At 42.4% G+C, this 24,768-nt stretch overlaps 1 protein-coding gene across 3 annotated transcripts in view; it reads left to right on the top strand.

The window, feature by feature from the left end:
- The first annotated feature begins 1,914 nt into the window (after positions 1-1,914).
- FNTB (farnesyltransferase, CAAX box, beta) overlaps positions 1,915-24,768 on the top strand; it is a 59,247-nt gene continuing 36,393 nt past the window's right edge. For all 3 annotated transcript variants that reach the window (XM_045565591.1, XM_045565582.1, XM_045565601.1), the window contains exons 1-2: positions 1,915-2,458; positions 18,531-18,595. In XM_045565591.1, the coding sequence (XP_045421547.1) occupies positions 2,315-2,458; positions 18,531-18,595 (209 nt within the window). In that variant the 5' untranslated portion in view covers positions 1,915-2,314. The remainder of the gene's footprint in view (positions 2,459-18,530; positions 18,596-24,768) is intronic.

The raw sequence follows: 24,768 nt of genomic DNA, 5'->3' as shown, positions 1-24,768 counted from the left end.
CAGAGACTGAATTTCAATAATGGATTTCTATTTCTAGAATACAATTTGCAGTTGCTTAAGGTGCACCTGTGAGAGATGCAACACTTTGTTACAAAACTGTTCCAGCTATTCTTTCAATAGCACAGTCTTTATAATTGAAACGTTGTTTCTTAAGCAAAGAAACTCTTTACCAGGAAGGCTGAATCCTTAGTTATGACCCTGACTTTATCAGATTTTTTTCCCTTGGAAACAGAATTAAGGGAAAGATGTATAAGGAGACCATTTCACATTGTACAGCCATATCCATGATCCTCAGCCACTGCCTATAGGTCTTAACTCAGCAACAGTGCCACTAAGATGGGCATGCTGACAGTGTTCACCCACCTGAGGCCTTTATGCCATCCCAGCCTTACCTTTGGAATCTTTCTGAGTGCTTCTAATTACCACCAGAGACTAAGAACAGGAGAATGGCTGGTTGTGAATTATCACACTGGCCTACATTTCCTGGATCCTAAAAGTGTGATGTGGAATTGAGTGGGAACAGAGTGAAATGCTCTGAGCAGGAAGTACAGCTTGTCTCCAACTGTATCTGGAATGCCTGTTATTACTGCATCTTCTCCCCCCAATTTCCAAATAGTTTAACCTTTTACTATTATAATTTTGGTATAGTACTTCCCATGCATGTCCTGAAAGAAATTCTCTTCTATTGCTTGTCCAAAGGCTGCAAGATTTTCCTAAAATCAGAACTCTAACATTGTTTTTATGGGGGTGTATGTGATGATTCAGTCCACTCAGTAAGAATGTCTTTTACTTCTGGCTGGGTGTGGTGGCGCATGCCTGTAGTCCCAGCTACTCAGGAGGCTGAGGTGGGAGGATCACTTGAGCCCAGTGATCAACTTCATCTCTAAAAAAAAGAAAGGAAGAAGGAAACAAAGAATTTCTTTTACTCTGAACACTTTCAGATCAAATAACAGAATTAATACATGCATAAATATGTATATTTGTGGCATGTCCTCTCAAGGTTGCTGTTTCTTCTTCATGATTTTTTTTTTTTTTTTTTTTTGAGACAGAGTCTAACTCTGTTGCCCTGAGTAGAGTGCTGTGGCATCAGCCTAGCTCACAGCAACCTCAAACTCCTGGGCTCAAACAATCTTCCTGCCTCAGCCTCCCGAGTAGCTGGGACTATAGGCGTGGGCCATGATGCCCAGCTAATTTTTCTATTTTTAGTAGAGACGGGGGTCTCACTCTTGCTCAGGCTGATCTTGAACTCTTGAGTTCAAGCGATCCTTCTACCTCAGCCTCCCAGAGTGCTAAGATTACAGGCGTGAGCCACCGCATCCCACCTTGTTTCTTCCTTTTGAAGAGCTCTTTCCCACATTGTTCATCTGGATGGCTCCTTGTCATCCTTCAGGTCTTAGCTTAAACATCACTCAGAGAGGGTTGGCCTGACCACCCAATCCAATTAGTCTCCTGCCCCTTTGGTCTCTCTCACAGACTCTGTTATTTTCCTTCATACCATGTATCACAAGTCTTCATATATTTATTGTGTTTATATATTCAATTTCCTTACTATGTAAGATTCCCATGGGCAGGGACCTTGTTTGTTTTGTTCACTTTTGTATTCCTAGGGCCTGGCCCTAGCATGATGCCTGACATGTAGATGTTCCATAATTACTTGCTGGCTAACTGACTGAATATTTCTTTGTTTCACTTACACTTATTCTTTCTACTGCATTTTAGTTCTTGCTACTGCACTGCAACTCCCAAGAAGTAGGAGAAATTTACAATGCCCTTTCCCTCCATCATGGAATTACTGAGCCAGCAATTCTGCACGTTTGCTGAGAAGCTCCTAGCTTCTCTTGGGAAGCTGTCAAGTACTCAAAGGTGCACAAAAATTCTATTAATACTAGTGTCGCTGAAGCAATACGGAGAGCTGTCAGAAGCGCTTTCAAAGTTATACTCATTAGGTTCTTGGGCACCTGAAACTGCAAACTACTGCATTACAATTAAATGAGAATTAGCAGAATGTTAAAGTTTTTTTTTTTAATTGCATAACAAACCGAGGCATCCTACGCCATCTCTCTGAAATGAAATTCAGATGTACACATCTTTGCGCTCCAGGAAGCTGAGCTCTTGCAGCAGCACCTCTTCCCAATAGGGGGTGGCAGCATCTCAGTAACTCACTCCCCGAGACGTGTACGTGGGAGGAGAGATTCGCGTTCAAAATCTTTTTGACTCTATCCGCTCCCCGTAGCGCCTTAGCCCGCTCGAGTTTCAATGCGCGTTGTTGCTTAACGAAGCTGAGTCCTACACTCCGCCCGCTGCTTTCCCGGTCATGGCTTCTCCGAGTTCCTTCACCTACTATTGCCCTCCATCTTCCTCCCCTGTCTGGTCAGAGCCGCTGTACAGTCTGAGGCCGGAGCACGCGCGGGAGCGGTTGCAGGACGACTCGGTGGAAACAGTCACGTCCATAGAACAGGTGAGGTGTGGCAGGACTGGGCGAGGCGCCCGCGCGGGGGCTTCTGGGAGCGGGAGTCCCGTCCGCAGGACCGCCCGGGCTCGGAACTCGCCGGGGAACTACAGCTCCCACAGTGCACCGCAGCGCCCCCGCTGGGAAGCCCTGGGCGCCCAGGCTGGGGCTTCGGAGTGGAGCGTTGGTAGGGCCAGGTCGGGGAGGGGTCGTTTCAAGGTTGGGCTTGGAGGAGAGGACAGCACCCGGGTCCCCTCTGCCTTAGAGAGCGGGAAGGATCGTGTTCTGTGCCTAGAGGACAGAGGATCCGGGCGCGTCAGACAGCCCACTCCATTCAGCCGGGACTTCGGGAGGCTCTGGGACCGAGAGTGCTCTTCCCCAACCTGCTCTCGGTTCCGGGACAGATGGGGACAGAGGGGGATTGCAGTCATGCCATTTCACAGTCTGTTTATTTCTGACCTGCAGTGCTAGGTTTGGGGCCTGCCTCGTGGGTGAGCATTTTGGTAGTCATTTGAACACTAGCTATGTGTCGGACACAGTATTTCACGCTGGAAACACAAGGAAGTAAAACAGCCCCTGACCGGGGAGCCTGGTTGGAGAAAACAGGCAGGAAAACAAAGCAGTTTGGAAAGTGCTCTAATAAAAAGATGAATTTTGGAATACTTATAATTTACTAAGGCCTAGAAGTAGGATTGAACCTATCATTTTGAAAAGTGTTTGGGGAGTGAGCAGTGAACTATAGTTTTGTTTTTCTTCTCATTCCCTAGTTGGAATTGTTCCCAAGCTAGTTATTGCAGAACTGTTTACCCATCTGTCACAAGAAGTGGTTAGGATGATTCTTTTTAGCACTAACAAGTAAGCATCCGGCTACTTAGTAAAATAAGATCTCTTAATAAGTGAGATCAGTCTCCAGGCTTAACCTTGGAGGGACCTGCTTTGTTTTTCATACCTGAAGTTGGAAGCCTCTCTTTAGGCAAAATTAATAGCAATAATTTTTGTATTGTACAGTTATGATTAAATATAAATTTATAACAAAAATATGGGCTCTAATGCCTGGTTATTCATGACGTAGCAGAGAGACTATTTTAACTGGACATTTATACTTCATGGATTTTAAGGTGGCAAAGGAAATCCTTACCTTATGAATCTAGCTCCCCAGGTTGATTAGTTCACCATCGTGTCCTACAGAAGTCTGATTGCAGGAGATTGCAAAGAAATCTCACATCAGTGAAAAACCTACAGAATCTTTGCAATATTCCTTAGTGATGGATTGTTCCGTTTATTCAGGTCAAGTCTTTTTGTTTTTATCTGACCTTAGAGTATGGGATCACCTTTTATGTAGTTAATTGAATTGACCCAGCAGATAAAGGTATGGATAGGATTCTCATGGAGAAAAGGGAATCACAGGTTGGACTGTAATTTAGAGACTAAAACACAAACTTCCACAGTTAGAGAAGCAAGTCAAAAACAGAAACATTATCAGGAGCTTTTGTGATATGTGTGCTCTCTCTCACCCTCTCTCTTTTTTTCCTCAGTAAAGTACTGAAGTTTCTACATACTTAGTTCCTACCAGGAAAACACCAGCATTTATGTTCTAAGTCTCTACCCATAATGAGTGATGCAAAAGTGGATAAAACAAGATTCTCATTTGGGCAAGGCCAGGGCCAGGAGTGGGTGTTAGGTTCTGATGTGAAACATTGATATATAGAGTAATTTTCAAATCTAGGCCTAGTGGTATGGTAGACAGTAGAGCATCTTATGTTAATATTTCTTTTCCATGTCATTATTCCAGCTCACATTTTAAGAGTCCAGGACGAACAGGAAGATAATGTGGTATCTCATTCTCATGGCTGGCTCACTATTTTAATTATCATCTTAGTTAGTGGTCTCTAACCTTTGTGGCACCAGGGATTGGTTTCACAGAAGACAATTTTTCCATGGAACCGGGAGTGGGGCTGGAGGAACTGGAGCTCTGTGGCCCAGTTCCTAACAGGGCCCGGACTGGTACCAGTCCACTGCCTGGAGGCTGGGGATGCAGATCTTAGTGGCTATTTATTGAGCCCCAGCACAGTGCTAAATGCTCTCCACACATTGTATCATGCAATTCTTATACATTTTATGGATGAGAAGACTGAGGCTTAGAGATGTATCAGGTTGGGAGGTTAATGATGGTACCTTCATCAGAAATAACAACCTTCCTAGGAGGAGTTGTTTACAGAGGATGCTATTCTTATTCTTTTGGTTTTGATTGAAGCTTCCATTTACTGACAACTCAATTTTGTGCCATTGCTAATAAAAACAAATACTTGTCACCTGCTTCCTGATTATCAGGAGGCTTTATTTGTTAAACAATAATTTGATGATAGGAATTAAACCCATAAACAGTGGAAAAAACCCTTAGCTATGGATCCTTCTGCCATTCATTGATTTTCATTCATTCAACAAATACTCGAGTGCCTTCTACGTGTCAGGCACTGTTCTAGGTGCTCGGTGTAAGTCAGTGAACAAAAGAGGCCAAGTCAATGCCTTTATGAAACTTTTGTTCTAGGCCAGGGGGGCAGTCAATTAAAAAAATACCTATATGTATATAAAAATGCTAATTAGAAGTGCTCTGGAGAAAGGTAAAACAGAAGAAAGGGGATGGGGGTGCCAGGAATGGGTAGCGTGGGAGCAGGGAAGGTTTTCACATAGATGGTGAGGGAAAACCTCTGATGATACCACATTTGATCTGAGACCTGAAGGCAGGGAGCAAGGCATGCATGGACCTGGCAGAAGAGTATTTTGGGCAGAGAAAGCAGCAAGACCTGAGGCAGGAGTATGCCTGGTGAGCAGAGAGGTTAGCAAACAGGAGAATTGGAGATGGGCTCAGGTCATGTAGGCCTGTATTGGCCCTTGGAAGTACTTTAAAATATCCTGATTGAGAGGGGGAGCCATTGACTGGATACCTTCCATTTACTGCCCCTGATTCATTTGACCCTTTTCCACCCTGCCCTGTAGATGTATCCCAGGAGGTGGCCCTCCACTGACAGCCTCCCCTGCCTTATGGCTGCTGGTTGTATTTGGCCTTGGGAAGTATTGCTAGGGGGTGTGAGAGAGGGAGAAGAATGCTATTGGTGTATTTCTTCCCTCCCGCTGGAGTTTCCTATCAGGTGCTGTCTCTGGGAGCCCTTTGTCTCTCTCTCCGCTCTTCTTCACACCTTCAGGTCTAGGAGGGGTCAGAAACCCCTGAGTTACCAGCTCCAGATACTGCACTTTACTTTGTGGGTTCTCTGTACCTGCTCTCACCTTTGTAAATAGTTACTTTATAAACTCCCCTCAAATCACCCACTTTGTGCCATCTGTTTCCTGCCAGACTCGGACTGATGCATGGTCATAGGGTTTTCAGCAGGGAGTGACATAATCTGACTAGCATTTTAACAGGCTCGTTTAGGTTACTGTCATGAGTAGAATGTGGGGAGTTGAGGATGGATGCAGGGAAGCCAGTTAGGAGGCTATTCCAGTATCCTACGTGAGAGATGAGGGTGGCTTAACTGAGAGTGACAGTAGTGGAGGAATAGTCAGCTTCTGGATATTTTTTGAAGGTCTCTACCTTGATAAGCTGTTTTGCTGATGGATTTGATGCAGGAAGGGTCTTTTATGACACTAGAAAGCAAGATGTGGTTGCATTGTTAGTGCCCTTCCTTCCTTACTGTGCCATCTGGATCACCCCATTGCAAACGCTGTGATTCAGGCCAGTAGGTTAATACTGATAGTCTCAGAGGTAGCAGCCTTGCCCAAAACAGTTGTATACAAAAGATGCTGCTCTTGCTTTTCTTTTCTTTTCATTTCTTTTGAGACAGTCTCGCTCTGTTGTTCTGGGTAGAGTGCTGTGGTGTCATCGTAGCTCACTGCAACCTCAAACTCCTGGGCTCAAGCGACCCTCTTGCCTCACTCAGCCTCCTGAGTAGCTGGGACTACAGGTGCGTGCCATAATGCTGGCTAGTTTTTCTATTTTTAGTAGAGACACGGTCTCACTCTTACTCAGGCTCATCTTGAACTCCTGAGCTCAAGCCATCCTCTGGCCTCGGCCTCCCAGAGTGCTAGGATTACAGGTGTGAGCCACCACACCCAGCCCTGCTTTTCTTTTAGTTTGCTCTTCAACAGGGGCAGAAGCATCTTCCACTTGAAATGGCATCATGTCTTTTGACAGCATTCAGTCAAATGGCAGTGAACTCTAGGGGAAATATAAAAGAATGATTAGTCTTGGTCCCTGCTCTCAAAATTCTTTTCTCTTAGAAAAAGAAAAAGAATATGCTTGAAGCATTCAAGGTGCTAAATTATGACAGCATTGCATGAGGATTTCAGGAAGTGGAAGAGCCATCTGTGTGGCCAAGGTATCAGGGTGACTTCATGGAGAACATGGAACCGGGGTGGGACTATAAAGAGTAGAGTTGGGAGCAGCCATTCCAGGAGGAGGAGCATCGTGAGGGAGGATGCAGGCTTACGTGGGGACAGTGAGGAAGACGGCTTACCAGGAATAGAGGGAGCAGGTTGGGTGTGAGCTGGGTGGGAGGCCCCATCAGGTCGGTGAGAGGCAGGCTGGCTGCTGGCTTCTGTGTGGGCAGTGGGCCACCACAGATCCTGAGGAGGGACTGGCAGCGTTCCTGGAAAGAATCCTGGCCTCCTGTTGACTTGCTTCAACAGTTATAGGCTCTGAAAGATTAGTAAATGGAGGTAGAACAAATCACTAAATATGGTCAAACTTCCCAGTATCTTACGCCTCTGGCAGAAGGAATTAGAGCTCCCCTTGGTTAAGGGGTCAGTAGGCTAGCTTTGTGAACCAATTTTACTCTATTGAAATTTAGCATATACTGTATTGCCCAACTCTAAGGTAATCCCAAATATCAAAATTTACCCATTAAAAAGTCCAGAAAAAAAGTTTTTCAGTCAAGTTGAAAATACATTTACTTTTAGGCATGTAGGTGAACAAATCAAATGCCTATTTAGAAAATTTATGTTTATATTTAGGCACATATACCTATTTAAAATCGCATACTTTATAAAATAACAGTAATTTAGAAATACTCGTTTTCCTCCTTCTCTTATTCGTAAAATGTTTTATTCAAACTCTTTACATGCATCTTTGATTTTAGTATTTTTAGCATCACTGGAACTGCTTTTTGAGTGAGCCAGTGTTTTTCTAGACCACATGTTCAGTTCTTTGGGATACATTCTTTTTGTATATAAGATGTTATCATTGAACATTTTTTCCCAAGTTACAAGTATCCACTTGCATAACATTAGAATTTTGTTTTACAATGTGTCCAGTTGGTGTATAGTTTTGATCACTATAACTTAACCACTTTAGTACTTTTTAAAAGGATCTCTAAAAGGCTGGCTTATAATGTCAGTTTACACATGGAAGTGTGGGTTCAAATCCTCAGGAATAATGACTAAATTGTGTTTGTCTTCTTTTTTGCTGATACCATTAGCCAAAGTGGCCAAAATGAGACCTTGACTGTGGTTGTTTTAGGCTATTGTGTCAACCCCAACTGGTACTTTGTATTCAAAACAAAGAAACTAGGCTGGGCGCGGTGGCTCACGCCTGTAATCCTAGCACTCTGGGAGGCCGAGGCGGGTGGATCACTCAAGGTCAGGAGTTCGAGACCAGCCTGAGCGAGACCCCGTCTCTACTAAAAATAGAAAGAAATTATCTGGCCAACTAAAAATATATATAGAAAAAATTAGCCAGGCATGGTGGCGCATGCCTGTAAATCCCAGCTACTCGGGAGGCTGAGGCAGTAGGATCGCTTAAGCCCAGGAGTTTGAGGTTGCTGTGAGCTAGGCAGACCCCACGGCACTCACTCTAGCCCGGGCAACAAAGTGAGACTCTGACTCAAAAAAAAAAAAAAAAAAAAAAAACAAAGAAACTGAAAGAACTTCCCACAGAAAGAGGTACTTTGTAAGTATTTGAGTATGATGTATGGGATTTTTTTTTTTGGAAGAATCTTGCCTTATGTTAATATTTAACATATTAATGATTTTTTTACTTCAGCTTCTGCAATAGCATGAATCTTAGGCAGCAAATCTACTTTCTGGAACAGTTCTCCTCTGGGAGAGAAGGGGGGATGTAGGAAGAAGGGAAGTGATAGTCAGTGACATGAAAGTTGGTGCGTCATGAGATTGGCTTTAGATAGAAACTGAGAGAAAGTACCAGATGCACTAGTTAGTTTTTAACCACTCATTGGTGAATGGAAATTATTCTGTGCTTCTATTGATTGGATTTCTAGAAAAACTCCATGAGCTATCTTTTAAACAGAGCTGTTGGGAACGCGGGCAGATGGTTAGTTCTTTATTTATTGCCATGGCACCTAAGTCTTGGAGACTTTAGCACAGTCACTTCATCGCTGGCCCCTAGAGTCTAACACAATCCCTCTATCATTGAAAAACACAAACTAACACACACATATAGTCAAGTGTCACTTTATGATGGGGATATGTTCTGAGAAATGCGATTCTGTTTTTGTGTGAACATCATAGAGTGCACTTACACAACCCTAGACAGTATAGCCATGTACACAAACCTAGATGGTACAGCCTACTGTACGTCTATATATAGTATAGCCTATTGCTCCTAGGCTACAAGCCTGCACTGAATACTGTAGGCAATTGTAATGCAATGGTAAGTATTTGTGTATCTAAACATGTCTAAATATAGAAAAGGTACAGTAAAAATACAGTATAAAAGATAAAAATGGTACACCTGTATAGGGCACTATCATGAATGGAGCTTGCAGGGCCAGAAGTTGCTCTGTGAGTCAGTGAGTGAGTGGTGAGTAAATGTGAAGGCCTAGCACACTACTATATGCTACACACTACTGTAGACTATACACACTGTGCACTCAGGCTATACCAAATTTATTAAAATTTTTTTTCTTTCTTTAATAATAAATTAACTTTAGCTTACTGTAACTTTTCTACTTTATAAACTTTTTATTTTTAAAAACTTTTTGATTCTGGTAATAACACTTAGCTTAAAACAGAAGCACATTGTACAGCTGTATAAAAGTATTTTCTTATATCCTTATTCTGTAAGCTATTTTCTCTTTTTAAATTTTGAAATTTTCTTTTTACTTTTTAAATTTTTTTGTTACAAACTAAGACACAAACACACACATTAGCCTAGGCCTACACAGGGTCAGGATCATCAGTATCACCGCCTTTCACCTCCACATCTTGTCCCACTGGAAGGTCTTCATGGGCAATAATACACATGGAGCTGTCATCTTGTGTGATAAAAATACCTTCTCCTGAAGGACCTGCCTGAGGCTGATGTACAGTTAACTTTTTTTTGTAAGTAGAAGTACATTCTAAAATAACAATAAAAAGTACAGTATAGTAAATACATAAACCAGTAATGTGGTTGATTATTATCATTATCAAGTACTATGTACTGTGCACAACTGTATGTGCTTTGCTTTTGTACGACTGGCAGCACAGTTTGTTTACACCAGCATCACCACAAGCATGTGAGTAAGGCAATGCCTTATGCTAAGAAGTTACAACAGTGACGTCACTGGGTGATAGGAACTTTTCAACTCCATTATAATCTTATGGGACAACCGTATATATGTGGATGTGGTCCATCACCGACTGAAACATCATTGTGTGGCACATGACTGTATTAGTTTGTATTATATATATGTAGAGTATATATAAAAATATATATTATTTATATGTTTTAAAGATATATGTGTGTATATTTTATATATATATATATAGAGAGAGAGAGTATGTGAGCATATACATATATATATAAAATCTGACCAGCAAACTTGAAAACATTCAGCACATAGAAACACCGAGTTAGCGCCCTGTCAGAAGCAGGGATATACTTCTGACAACCTAGAAGACCTTAACTCTGAACTCATGTTCCCTTTTTGCCATATCCTAAGTGATCAGCTGCCTCATGACTAGAGAAGGTGAGAGATGTATTGTTAGGAATAACATTTGTCATGTTATGGAGGGCTGGCCTGGGAACCCAACAGTTAGGTATAATATTGTTTTGATGGGAGAATGAATAAGGTGTAAGCAATTGACTTACTGATGAACTTCGGAACATAGCTTCTTTGTATATTGTGGCCTGTGTGTCTACGTAGGTGTGGGGGATGAGGTGTCACAAAAGTAAGCACTTTGGAATCACTTTTTTCCCTAAGAAATTTACAGTTAATAAAAAGCATAAATAATGTAATTTACAGCCATTTTCCTGTAACCTAGAATTAAACGTTGTTAATATTTTTATTATTATTTTTTGCTTCTGGTTATTTGCAAAATTTTTTCTATACTACTGTATATGATATATAATAGTATACCATTATATATAGTAGAGGGGACAACCTACAAGTACAGTATAGTATTGAATAGTAGTATAGTATATTTTATCCATTCTTTCCCTGTTGGTGGGCATTTGAGTGGTATCTGTGTTTCTACTGTAATTTACAAAACTGTGTAGGGGAGGAAAAATATCTTTTCCTTCCACCTTCTGAGTTCTTGGCAGGGGCCCTTGTAACAAAAGACAGATTAACAAGAGAAAAACATATAGTTTTATGTAATATAAAGTTTATGTGACATGGGAGCCTTTGTGAGGAAGCAAAGACCTGAAGAAGTGGTTAAACTTGAGTATTTTTATGTTAGTTTTGATGAAGAGTGGAAAGTCATGGGAAAATGTATTGGGACAGAGAGGGTATGAGCTAAGTAGAAACTAGGGGAAATTTAGCAAGGCCTAGTCATTGATTCCTCTCTGTGTCCCTTCATCTTTGGAGGTAAGGATGCTCCTTTCTTCCAGATGTAGGGAGGGCACCTCACACTTGAGAGTTTTATGACCTGTTTCAGGAGAAGGTCAGAAAGTCCTTCCTGCCCCTGCCACTTCTCAAATTCCTTCAGGTTAAAATAATCTGCCAAGGTGCCTATTTTGGGGTAATGTGTTCTGACTCCTATCAATGTAGTGAGCATCTTTGTACACACCTTGTACACATGTGCAAGAGTTTCTCTAGGTATAAGACGTAGAATTGCTAGGTTGTAGGGTCTCCATTCTTTCAGTTTTAGTACCTGCTCCCATATTGCCCTCCAAAGTGGCTGTAGTGATTTAAACCCTAACTAGCAGGGTACTAGAGTTCTGTTTTCACCACACTCTCTTCAAGACTTGATAGTGTCAGGAGACTTTTTTTTCTTTTATAGGGATGGGATCTTGCTATGTTGCCCAGGCTGGCCTCAAACTTCTGGCTATAAAAAGTCTGAACTTGTGCAAAATGGCATCTTTTAAATATGTTCCAGATATCTTTCCTCTAAGCTATTCTTTACCCTTAACCTTGCTTATGCTTATATTCTTATCTTTTTCCTTGTATTAATAATAGTTTGGACTTTTTGAAGCTATCTTTCTATATCCCAAGGATACAGAGATACTCTGTATGCTTTTTTAATGATTTGAGTTATGTTTTTCAAGTTTAATCATCCTGAATTTTGGGGGGAGGAGGACATAAAGTGGGAAGCTGATTTTTCTCCCAGCAACATTTACTTAATAGTCCATGTTTTTTCCTTTGATAGTGGCTTTTACCATCTCCCCATATACCACGTTTTCATATATGCACAGGCTATAGGAATTTTTTAATGAAAAATCTGTTGGAGGAGGAAGATTACTGAATCTTATAACATAATAATCACAAGCACCTGTCCTTTGAGTGAGGTGGGATTATTGCTGATAAGATAAATTTTTGATCTGTAGGCCTTTGGGAATCTCTCTAGTGTTCATTTCAGTTTATGATATAAACATAATTTTCCTTCATTACTTCTAGAAGCACCTGATGTTAAAACAAGTTTTAAGAAAAAAGGAATTGACAGTAGTGAGGGTACTGGTTCTCAACGCTGGCTGTACATTAGAATCACCTGGGGGGCTCTTTGATTTCTCCCCTCCAGTCGCCCCCCCAACACACCTCACACCAATTAAAGCAGAACCTCTGGGCGTGGGACCCAGGCAGCCGTACTTATTTAAAGCTCCCCTGGTGGTTCTAATATGCAGCCCAGACTGAGAACCCCTGGTGCCGTTCACGGAGGACTTCAGCCGTGCTGGACAGGAACACAAGCTGGATAAGGAGACTCAGTCAGCCTGTTGAATCGTGGAACTGTAGGGGAGGAAAAAATTTTCTCTCTACCTTTTCTGAAGTCTTAGCAGGGACCCCCTATAAAAAAAGACAGATTAATGAGAGAAACGAGCTTATTAACACATTTAAGTCATGTGTATATGTCAGGTACCCAGAGAAATGAGTAAATCTCAAAGAGGTGGCTTAGAATTCAGGCTTAAATACCATCTTCAGTTGAAACAAAGAAAGAAGGATGTTGGGAGGCTGGTGGTGGGAAGGTGACCAGAAGAGTGCAGTAAACAAGGGTAAAGTTTGGCGTGCAGATGTAAGGTTGGTGCCTTCTGCATTGGAAGAGTCCCTAGTGGTTTAGGGTCATCCTTCTCTTCCTGGTACAGAAAGAGAGACAGATGGATGTTTCCTTTATAGATGTACATTTCCTTTACAAAATGGTAACTTCTACTCTGTTTTCAGAGCTTCTCCTGTGTCTGCTGTTTCTCAGAATAATCAGCTCAAAATAATCCTTTTGCCAAAGAGGCTTATTCTGGGGTGGCATATTCTGGTCTCTTGTGTACCCAAAATATTAGGTTATTTATTCAGAGAAATTTTTTTTGTTAAACATTAAAAAAATGTTTGTTATCTTTGTTTATCCTTTATTAGTCCAGAAGAACAGTGTGGTGAGCAGTTTAAAAAAAACAGTAAGTAATTATGAATGAAGAATGTACTATTTGAAGTAAAATTTTACACATCAACCTCTGAATTGAAATTTAGTGACTGTTACTACTACTAGAAACCTTGTTTGATCAATCAAACTTTCAGCCTAAATTGACAAGCAGAGAGAGGGTCTCTAAAAGGAAATATTTGGTATGGGGTATTACAGTGGGAATGTAAGTGCCATGGTAAACTATGTACATATTCAGGGAGGTAAAGGAAGGCAAAGGTTTTTAAAGGAAAAATAAGGATTATGTAATTGTTTTAAGATAATTATTCTTGGCTATAAGAACTAATAACAAGGGTGATGCCAGTCCAAAGGTGGACAGGCAATTGCTGGACAATATGACCTTGCAGAAATATCTTTTGTGATGGCATTTGTGCAAGGTTGTGGTTTTTGCAGAGTCTTTTGTGATAGTTTTTGGTATCGGGCATTTATGCATGAGAATCACTCTTCACAGCCTCCCTGGCTCTATTTGTCAGGATTTTTTTTTTTTTTAACACAAGTGACTTCATTTGGATTCTAACAACTTTCATAAATGTTAGCATGCATCAGAATCCCCTGGAAGGCTTGTTAAAAACAGTTGAGTGGATCCCTCCCCCAACTGAGTCTATAGGTTGGTGAGAATATCTGACAATTTACATTTCTAACAAGCTTAGCTTGATTCCCAGTGAACCTGCCTCTTGGGGAAGAGGAATTCTGGTTTTTATGACTCATAGAAGCATTTTTCATAATAGCCAAAAAAATAGAAACAGCCCAAATATCCATCAGCTGATAAATTGGCAAACAAAATGTGATCTATGTATACAATGGAATAATATTTGACCAAAAAAATAACAGAAATAGAGTACTGGTGCATGCTACGACATAGACGAGCCTTGAAAACATGCTGTCACAAAGGACTGCATATTGTATGATTCCATTTATATGAAATTTGAGAATAAGCAAATTAATGGAGATAGAAATTAGCTTAGTGGTTAGCCGGAGCTACAGAGGATAAGAGATTGGGTGTGATGGGTAAGAGGCAATCTACCCACAGGAAAAGGAGTCATTTTATCAGAGACACCTGCACTTGAATATTTATTGCAGCACAATTCACAATCACAAAGATGTGGAAACAACCTAAGTGCCCATCACTTCATGAGTGGATAAAGAAAATGTGGTATATATGCACCATGGAGTACTACTCAGCCATAAAAAGGAATGAAATAATGTCTTTTGCAGCAATTTGGATGAAACTGGAGACCATTCTAAGTGAAGTATCTCAGGAATGGAAAACCAAATACCACATGTTCTCACTTATAAGTGGGAGCTAAATGATGGACGTACATGGGCACAAAGAGATGTAAAGAAGCGGGGAGGGTGGGAAGGGGGTGAGGGGTAAAAACTTACCTATGGGGTACGATGAACACTGTTCTGGTGACGGCACACTAAAAGCCCTGACTTCAGCACTATACAGTGTATCCATGTAAGAAAAACATTTGTATCCCCTTAATATTTTGAAATAAAACACCAGTTCCTAAGAGAAAATATTCATTATTATGAACAGCTGGCCTGTAATACTCAGGTATTTATCAGAATTCATAACTTGAATTTTCAGATATGAATCAGTTACTAACTGCATTGGAATATCACTTGTTCCTCCTGAAGAAATGATTAGGAAATCCAAAGAGAAATGACACTATGTTGGAAATATTTTAAGCATTTTCCACTTGCAGTATGACATATTTTAAGCATTTTCCCCTTGCGGTATGACATATTTCCATGTCTTGTCAGGTATCTTAGTTTAGAAATAAACCTCATTTTCCTTGTCTGCTTATGCTGCCCGAGTGGGAGCTGAAGATGAGACTTGTCATGAAGGAGTTGTGGACTGGAAGCCTTTCTCCCTAGGTGTCCTGTTGTCAGGACGCTGAGGAGAAGGTGGCTCATCCACTAGCTTTGGAATGTTATTGAGTCATATGGATTTGAATAGGCCTGTACTGGGGTAAAGGAAGTGAGATTTCCTCCCATCTGATTTTTGTTTCATTCAGAATTCATCAACTCAGTTAGGGAGTGCAGACAGTATTGTTATTTCTATCAGTGGGTTCCACATTTGCGAATTGAATCAACCATGGATTGAAAACATTTGAAAGCCAGTGGCTCGTGCCTGTAATCCCAGCTACTCAGGAGGCTGAAGTGGGAGGATTGCTTGAGGCCAGGAGTTCAAGACTAGCCTGAGCAACATAATGAGACCCTGTCTTTAAAAAAAAAAAAAAATTGCATCTGTACAGAACATGTACAGACTTTTCCCCTATCATTATTCCTTAGACAATATAGCATAACAACTATGTATGTTAGCATTTATGTTGCATTAGGTATTATAAGTAATCTAGAGATGATTTAAAGTACAGGCATGTGCCATATAATAATGTTTCAGTTGACAGAACACATATACAACAGTGGTCCCAAAGATTATAACTCTGAATTTTTTACTGGATCTTTTCTATGTTTAGATACACAAATACTTGCCATATGTTACAAGTGCTGTTACAGTAATCTGCTGTACAGGTTTGTAGTATAGGAGCAACAGACTATACTATGTAGCCTAGGAGCATAGTAGGCTATACCATCTAGATTTATGTTACACTCTGTAATGTTCACACAATGATGAAACCACCTAATGATGCGTTTCTCAGAATATATCGTCGGTCATCAAGTGATGCATGACTGTATACAGGAGGATGTATTATATATAGGCTATATGCAAATACACCACCATTTTATATCAGGGACTTGAGCATCTGTGGATTTTGGTATACTTAGGAGGTCCTAGAACCAATCCCCCATGGGACAACTGTATATCATAGGAAAATCTTTATTTAATGATCTGGTATGTTTCTTGTATATTTTTCTATCCCATTCAGCTTATAGCTAAGGAAGGCATGGCTGAAAAATGCAGTCTGTGTTCCATTTAGGCTGGTGCTTTATTTTAGTTGTGTGTGAGTGTCTGGAATGGAAAAAGGATAATGAGGATTCTAGGACAACTTATTCCTCCTGAGTCGGATTCTCATGGCGACTTCAGTCTGTTTTTTTGAACTATTGTAACGTCTTAGCGAGATCATCCCTCAAATTCACGTTCAAAGGCAAATATCAAAGCATATCCTACAACCAAATATAAATGAAATTTAGATTGGCTGCCATTTTAAATGATTCATGTCACTGCTCTCCTTGTCATCACAGATAATTCTTGCACACTTGTCAAAGAAACTAGGAGGTCTAACTCCTAACTCCAGAAATAAACAACACATTTTTTAAATTTCCCAGGGAGGAGATTATGTATCTGGAAATCTCTATAAGAATATGCTTCACTACAAAGATCAGGGATGTGGAGAAAGGTGGAACCCTGTGTCCTGTTAACCAGCCTCACCTGCCCCTCCCCATCACCACAGCCTGTCTTTACCGGAGCTCTCCTGTGGGACCACATCATAGTGTGGTCTTCAGAGGAGGCAGGTGGTCCGATTGCTTTTGTGATCTGACTTTGAGATCCTTCGTTTTATGGGACCGTGGAGTCCTCTGTGTGATATAGGACCAGATTTGCTATTTCTTTGGTGTTTCAACAATTGAAGTTCTTCTAAATCGCTTGGACACCTTTAATATTTTTATTAAACTGTTCAATCTGACAATGAGAAGTATGACCCTTGGCAGGCACTAGTTGTGTATTTGAGGGTGGCCAGTTAATGAATACCCAAACAACTTCATAGAGCAGCCAAGAATAAATCTTTCAAGTGTAGGGGAGGAAAAAAATCATTTTCCCTCTACCCTTCTAAGTACTAGGCTGGGACCTCTATAACAAAAGACAGAGTAACAAAAGAAAAACAAGTTTAATATGCATATCTCATGTATACATGGTAGATACCTAGGGAAAAATAAGTAATGGGGAAAGAGGTGGTCTAGAACTCCAGCTGATATAGCATCTTCAATTAAAAACAAAGAAGGATGTGGGGGAGGCCAGATATTATTGTCACCCAACCATGTTCATCTGCCCGCTGCCCAAGAATCCAATACACCAAGTCAGCAGGTTTTATAGCAGAGAAAGAGTCTGTATTCTGCACAGTGCTAAAGGGGAACAGGAGAAATTTCTCAGATCCGCCTCTCCGAGTATTTGGGAGACAAGGATTTTAAGGGTAGTTTGGCAGGCAAGGGATTAGGCAATTGGGTTTGTTAATTGGGGCAAAATTATAGGAGTGTATAAATCATCTTCTTGTGGTATTTCAGTCCCTGGGGTCACAATTCTAGTTGAGTCACTTTCTTGGTATGGGCTGCTGGTCTGGGTGGGCCAACCAATCCACTGGAATGCAGGGCCTGGAAGATATCTTAAAAATTCCCTTTAGGTTTCAAAAAGGTGATGTTATCTACGGAGAAAGTTAAGAATCTTCATGGACACCAGCTATGAGGAGAAGTTAAGAATCTTTATGACCACCAGCTGCGTGGCTCCGGAGTGGCAATTATAGAGAAGCGAACAGGGAGATGGTGACTCATTAGTATCATTGTTTTTAGCTGGGCCTTCACCAGTTCTCACTTGTACCCTGTTATTGAAGGGCGGTTTCAATATGGGGAGATGAGCAGGAAAAGTTTTAAGGATGAGGTTTGTTACTCAGACTTAAGTAGGTGCCTCCTCCATTGATTAGAGTTTCTTGTGATTTAGTTTTTCCTCCCTCCTGGTACAGGGAGGGAGACACACTTGCAAATGGAGATTTCCTTTATAAATATAAATCTCCCTTACAAAAGTGTAACTTCTCTGTTTTCAGAGCTTCTCCTGTATCTGTAGTTTCTCAAAAAATCAGCTCAAAATAATTGTTATGCCATTGAGGCATATTTTGGGGTGGCATATTCTGGTCTCCTACACAAGCAAAAGGTATCTATCTTCATCTGCTCCCTGAGCAATTAATTGGTGCCAGGGAGCCAAACACCAAAACTGCCATTAGTCTGGATGTTATGGATGAGGTTCCTGGAGTCTCTTGTGATGCCAACATGGTACTGGGGATTCTCTCTCTCTCCCCATCTCTCTCTCTCCCTCCTCCCTCCCCGCTTCTGCCTCCCGCCTTGTCCTAAGCTTGTCATCCAGAAGAACCCCTGAATCTAGTCTTACAATACTATGAGGTACCAAACCCCACCAAGCAATTCTAGCCAATAAGCATTTGTGGCGATAGGAAGAAAAAGTTGATAGAGGTCTTATGTGTATTTGTTTTCTCTCTCCTATCTCCTGCATCCTTACTAGGCAAAAGTAGAAGAAAAGATCCAAGAGGTCTTCAGTTCTTACAAGTTCAACCACCTTGTACCAAGGTAAGCTGTGGTTAGGAATTTGAACTTGAGGGGATCTGGGAGAGCACCACCTCCTGTGGGACACTTTCTTCCTTTCCCCTTGCCTTGCGTGTATCTAACTACCGGGGGTCGGTGGAGGGGGGGAGTCTGCTGCGAAACTGGTGTTTCTTGACCTTGTGGCTACCTGGCTGTGCTTATGACTCCGACTCCTCCCTCTGGTAGAACGCTCTTTAGAGGAGATGCTCCTCTCCAGCTGAGCCACCAGCTGTTACTTGGGGACGCCCCTCAAGGCCTAAACTCTGAGGTCTGAAGATGGAGAGAGGAATTCCAGGTTTTGTGTAGTTGTGGCCTGCCACTCTGGTGTTCAGATGAGAAGTCTCAAGTTTTTCATATTGCACTTTGAACAGACATAGAGTCCAGAGGGATAGCAAAGGATGGATTCCTTTAATGTAAATTATTATTTGGCGGGAAAAACATGAGAAGTTTGAGCTTCTCTCAATTACCAATTGTTAATAATTGTGCAGCAGATCCCAAGGATGAAATTTCAAATGAGAAATATAATGCCTTTTGTTTTCCTTGGAGCTTAGGAAGTTGAAGTCTTCTAAGCCCTGTGAGGTCAGAAATTCCAAAAATGGAATTATAAGAAGAAATGTGATCATTTGAGCCTTTTTCTTTTTTTCCAGTATTTTATAATGCATCACACTAGAATTTTATAGGATTATTTCAGTCCTTTATTAGTATTTCTCTTCCAGGCACAATTTGTTTCTCTGAAGCCATCCTGTGTTATATTTCCAGCCATCAGAATTGATCAATCAGTAGTCCAGAACTGCGTGTGGTCACCATTTTACCTTAATGATAGAAGGCTTTTCTTTGACAACCTCTGAACAAAGTGTGGTTAGGCCACTGGCTGATTCACTCTGATTGGGAAGCTGAAGGGTCTACAGACCAGCCTCACCTCCTTATGTCTCCTGACTGTGAGACCTTCTAACACACCGGATCCTGGCAAGCCAGGCTCTGGGTACCTCTGCTTACTGGAACATTACAAATGCTTCCAGCCTTGTTACCTTTGTGTCTTTTTTGCCACCATTTCCTTAAAAAAAAAAAAAAAAAAAAAAAAAAATTCTGATTAGCTAAGACAAACAAACAGCTGGAAAAAGCAAGTGCTTACAGGGAAAGACGGATGGGAGGGTTAACTTCATCTTCCTTCGCTGGGGAAGGAAAGGAGGAAGATACTAGCTAGAGAAATCTTCCCCTAAATCTCTGCATTCACCCAAAGCTCAGACCTCAATAAAATGAACTATTCCTCTTGTCATGAGCCACAGCTGGAGATTAGCAAATGATGCCATTTATTGAAACTGCTTAGGAGAGTGAGCTCTTACATATAACAGCATCCATGGCAATTCCACTGCTCCTACGTACAAGCAGGTGCTGGCAGAGCTTCGCCAGAGGTGGGGGACTTGGTGAGGGGCGAGATTGCTCTAGGAGGGGCTTTGTTGTGAGCAATTGAACCCCCGCATGACTCACCTGATTGGTCTCTGAGTCACCGTCTACTGCCTGGGCTCTGTGGACACACATCTGTGTTCTCCACACGAGCGAGGAACCTTTGATAATTTGACATCCCTTTTTCACCTACCATCAAGATAGGGCCCTGGAACTCTTTTATTCTTACTGTGATAAGGGGGAGAATGGGAGGTTATAGTCTGGGAGGAAGACGTTTTTTGGGGAGTGGTATTGGAGAGCACAGAGGAGTGAAATGCCCTCATTCAGAGATCTTAGTTCAGGTGTGGATGGAAAACAAAAATGTTCCTCTTGGCCTTGATCCTTGTGGAATTAGAATGTATCAGGGCTCTCTGTTATTTCAGGAATCTGACAATTTCCTATTTTATCATTGTTGCCTATGAGTGTTTTAAAGAATGTTAATTAAAAACATGAGTTTTAAAGAATGTTAATTAATATTAGAGATATCACACATTTTGGCTGAATGACTAAGTATGTAAATCAACATATCAATATAAGGCTGAAGCCAAACATCAAAGAATGAACTTTTAGGATATGAGAATAAATCTGAAAACTTATCAGAATTTTAAATTATTATCACAATTTCAATATTTACCATTTTAGTAGTCAAAATTAAAAAATCTGACAGTACAATGCAGGAATAAACCTTTAGTGTTAGCCAAAGTCCATATTCAGATCTCAGTAGTCAGTCTAGATGGCATGTGTCTCTGAGGTTGTGGTGCTGATCGACGAGGCAGAATTGCACACACTCCCAGGACCACTGACCACACACAGCCCGGGGATGCCTGCGGTGATGCTCAACTAGGCATTTGCCTATTCAGCCTTCCAGAGGCAAAGCTGAATAGCAGATTTGGCTGAAATTCAAGACTGGAGCTGAATGTGAGTACATTCTGCAACTAATCCCCTTCCCAAGAATGATTTTCCTCTGTCTAAGGCTGTGACTCTACTTAGAAATGGGGTCATCAGTCCCACGGAGCTTTTTGACCATGTTTTTAACAGTTTTGTTTATGAACTTCTTGCTTTCCCATGAAAATTAGTTTTCCTTTCCTGTGGGTAGTTATTTTCACCGTTCCACACCCTTATGGATTTACACTTTTCTATGACTTTTATAAGAGTCCTGCAATGCATAAAGTACACACACACACCACTCTCACATATAATTTTAAAGTTGTTTTCTCTTGGGCAAAAAGGGCCTGGTGCTCCTCAGAAATGAGAAATGTTAATAACGTCCCTGTGCTAACAGAGCCCTGGAGGTTAAGTGTTGACAATGGCTTAGAAACTGAATACTCCGAGTTAAAGCTCTCAAAGCAGGTCTCACACAGGTTCCTGCTTAGCCTCCATGCTTCCTGCCATTCCTATGTGTGATGCTATTTTAGAATTTCCCAAATCCAGAGTGGTTAGAAGATATAGTCCTTCTTATGTTCTTTTCAAGGTCTTACAAATAAGTTGACCTTTCCTCAAGTGGCTTATTACTTATGTGGCAGATGCTCGCTGCTTGGCTAGAGAAGCCAAGGCTTTAGTGGGTTTAGAAAGTTCCCGGGAGCCAATAATGGACTGAATCCCCTGTCCTTGCATCTGTCACAGCAAAGGTGTGATTCTCAGTGATGGTCCAGGTTTGGGGGGAGAAAGGGTATTTGCTGTCATTCCACTCTGCTATATTCACGTGAAGTCATTCATTTTCCCACTCATTCAGCAGCAGTATCTGGAGGGTTGCCAAAGGACTGGGGACTCTGGGAAACAGGAGCAAGCAAAGCTGGCCCCTGTCATGCCCCGGCTGGGCTCCCAGTCTCATGGGAGAGGTGGACAGTAAACAAATGAACAGAGATATACAGTTATCAATGGGATGGTCTGAGAGAACCACAGGGAGAGTCTAATTTTGATGGAAAGCTGGGGAAGGCCTCTCAGAGAAAATGACTTTTAAGCTGAGACCTGTAGGATGAGTCGGGTGGGCTGATTTAGGGGATCTGGGAGGGTTCCAGGCAGAGGGAACAGCATGTGCTGAAGTCCCGAGACTGAAAAGAACAGAGCTCAAAGAAGGCCTTGTAGCTGGAGATCAGTGAGGGCGCGGATGAGGCTGGAGAGAAGTGGGTGGAGGCGCTCCGTGAAGGGCCTTCAAACCCAGTAGGCTCATGCTCGAGGAATACAATTTGCATGGCCACCCAGTGCACGCATGTTTGCAAGTTCTTTCTCAGACAGTGGAAACTTAACTTCCAATAGCCGCCAGCAGATTTACTTATTTTGTCATTGCTTTTGCACAGCCCAATCTCCCGTCCCCCGCTGCACAGTCACACGGACACCCTCTTCATCCACTTGAGCTCTGACACCCTGCGTGCCACCACTCACCCTCAACTCCTGCACAGAGCCCATCTTGTTCGACTCCACCTAACTGAATGGTTTTGGGGCTGACTTGTTCAGGGAAAAAAGGGGAAGAGCTCTAGCTTTTCTTTCTTGTTTTTGTTTTTGAGAAAGGGTCTTGCTCCTGTCATCCAAGCTGGAGTACAGTGGTGTGATTGTAGCTTACTGCAGCCTTGAACTCCTGGGCTCAAGCGATCCTCCTGCCTCAGCCTCCAGAGTAGTTGGGACTACAGGTACACACCACCACACCCAGCTAATTTTTTAAAAATTATTTTTGGTAGAGACAGGGGTCTCGCTATGTTGCCCAGGTTGGTATTGAACTCTTAGGCTCAAGCGATTCTCCTGCTTTGGTCTCCCAGAGTGCTGGGATTATGGGCATGAACCACCATACCAGGCCTAGCTTTTCTTTTTTAACTTCCTACACAAAAAATTTCAGATAGAGGTGAATTGAGAGTCAAGGACCAGTAAGGGTATTAGTCAGCTTGGGCTGCCGTAACAAAGTACCATGGACACGGTGGCTTCAACAGCAGAAGTTTATTTTCTCATAGTTCTGGAGACTGGAAATCTAAGGTCAAGGTGTCCCCGGGTTTGGTTTCTTCTGAGGCTGCTAACTGGCTTCCCCTAAAATTTAATTGCCACTGGGCTTCACTAACTGCTTTATAATCCTTGTATTCATGTCATGTGGATTCCCTAACACATTCAGCACCGTGGCAAATCCACAACTCTCCTGTGATCTTGACTCCTAGTTCCTGAGAAGATTGAGGCCGACCCACCTGAGTTTCCTGTTTCTGCTTCCCACTTCGAAGTCCTACATTTGCCCAGCTTCATACTTGCGCCCTTCATTTCTGGCTCCAAGAGCGGAGAACCGTTCCTTATTGCAGGGTCACCCCTCCTGCTGTGCCCTCATCCCGACCCCCTCCCCTTCTCTGGGGACCTTCCCTGATGGGTTTGTCTGGGCTCTTGCATTTTCAGCATCTGATTTCCCTCTGCTCACTCCCTTACGCTTTTGCTGCAGCTGAATGAACTAAACTAACTCGGACGTGCCATGGTGTCCTCTTCATTTTGCCTGGCTAACTCGTTTCCTTCTGGCCTTAGCCTCAGTGCTGTTCCCCTTGGGGAGAGTTTTCTGACCCTGCGTGCCTTCCTGTGGCTGCCAGGGCCCACCGCACCTCCCTGGGCACAGTGTTTATTACACAGGACTCCACTTGCCATTTGTGGGCCTGTCCCCCTCTGGACCGTCGCTGTGGGGAGCAGAGTAGCATCGATCCCAGCACCAGACACTCCACCCACACTGAGTGGGGGCTCCCTGAGTCCTGACTGAGCTGGACCTTCCTGAAGGGGAAACTAAGTCTGGCCTCCTTCTCTTTATGGTTTGCCCTCCCCACTGCCCTGAATGCTCTTGATGGTCACCAGCCACTCTGTGGTTTTGTTGTCTTTTTCCTCAATCTTGCTGCAGCATCTGCCACTGTTAAATGCCTTCATGAAATTCCCTCCTCCCTTACTGCCTGTGACAGGCCCCTACCTCTGGCCTTCCCCTGTGTGTGTAAACTCTTATTTCTCTCCTTCACTGGCTCCTCGTCCTCCTCCAAGCCCTTAAAGATGGGTCTTCTCTCAGTTCTGCACTCAAACTTTCTCTCTGCTCTCTTCTCTCATGGCTTCAGCGGTCCTGCAGGCAGGTAAATAATGATTCCCTGTCTGTATACGCACCCCAGTTCCTCTCCTGAGCCCCATGTGTTTCCAGCAGCCCAGCTGACACCCTCACCTGAATACACTTCCAGCACTCTAAAGTCCGCGTGTCCAGAAGTCAGCGGATCACGGGGCCTCACAGTAGCTCGGGCCCTGAGCACCTGCCACCCGGCCTCTCCTCCCCATCTCTGCCCACTGCGGTGCTTTCTTCAGTTCACTCTGTAAACACGTATCGAGTACCGCTGCTGTCAGCTGCTTTTTCTAAAGCATAGTTCTGGTCATTTTTTCTCTCAGCTCGGAAAGCTTGAGGGCTTCCCTTTCCCCACTAAGTTGAGTAGAAATTCCTCAGCTCGCATCTCAGACTCCTGTGAAAAGGGTCTCAGCTGCTTTTTCTACCATTCTTCTTTCATTCCTAAATTTAGGCCAAGGTACCCCACCTGTGACTCCTCTTGCACACTTTGTACCTACAACATAAGGCAGTAGCTATTGGCTACCTGCGACTATGTAAAATTTAGTTTAAAACTTCGCTGTCTACCAGGGCCCTTCATCTCAAATTCTACCTCTTCCACATGAACTTTCCTATCTATTCCTTTCTTCCTGAGATGCCTCCCTCCCTTTTGAGCCTCCTTAATATT

Source organism: Lemur catta, chromosome 1 (assembly GCF_020740605.2).
Source record: "Lemur catta isolate mLemCat1 chromosome 1, mLemCat1.pri, whole genome shotgun sequence".
NCBI classification, from domain to species: Eukaryota; Metazoa; Chordata; class Mammalia; order Primates; family Lemuridae; genus Lemur; species Lemur catta.
The sequence above is the reverse complement of the archived record's forward strand: the minus strand, read 5'-3'. Positions and strand labels throughout refer to the sequence as shown.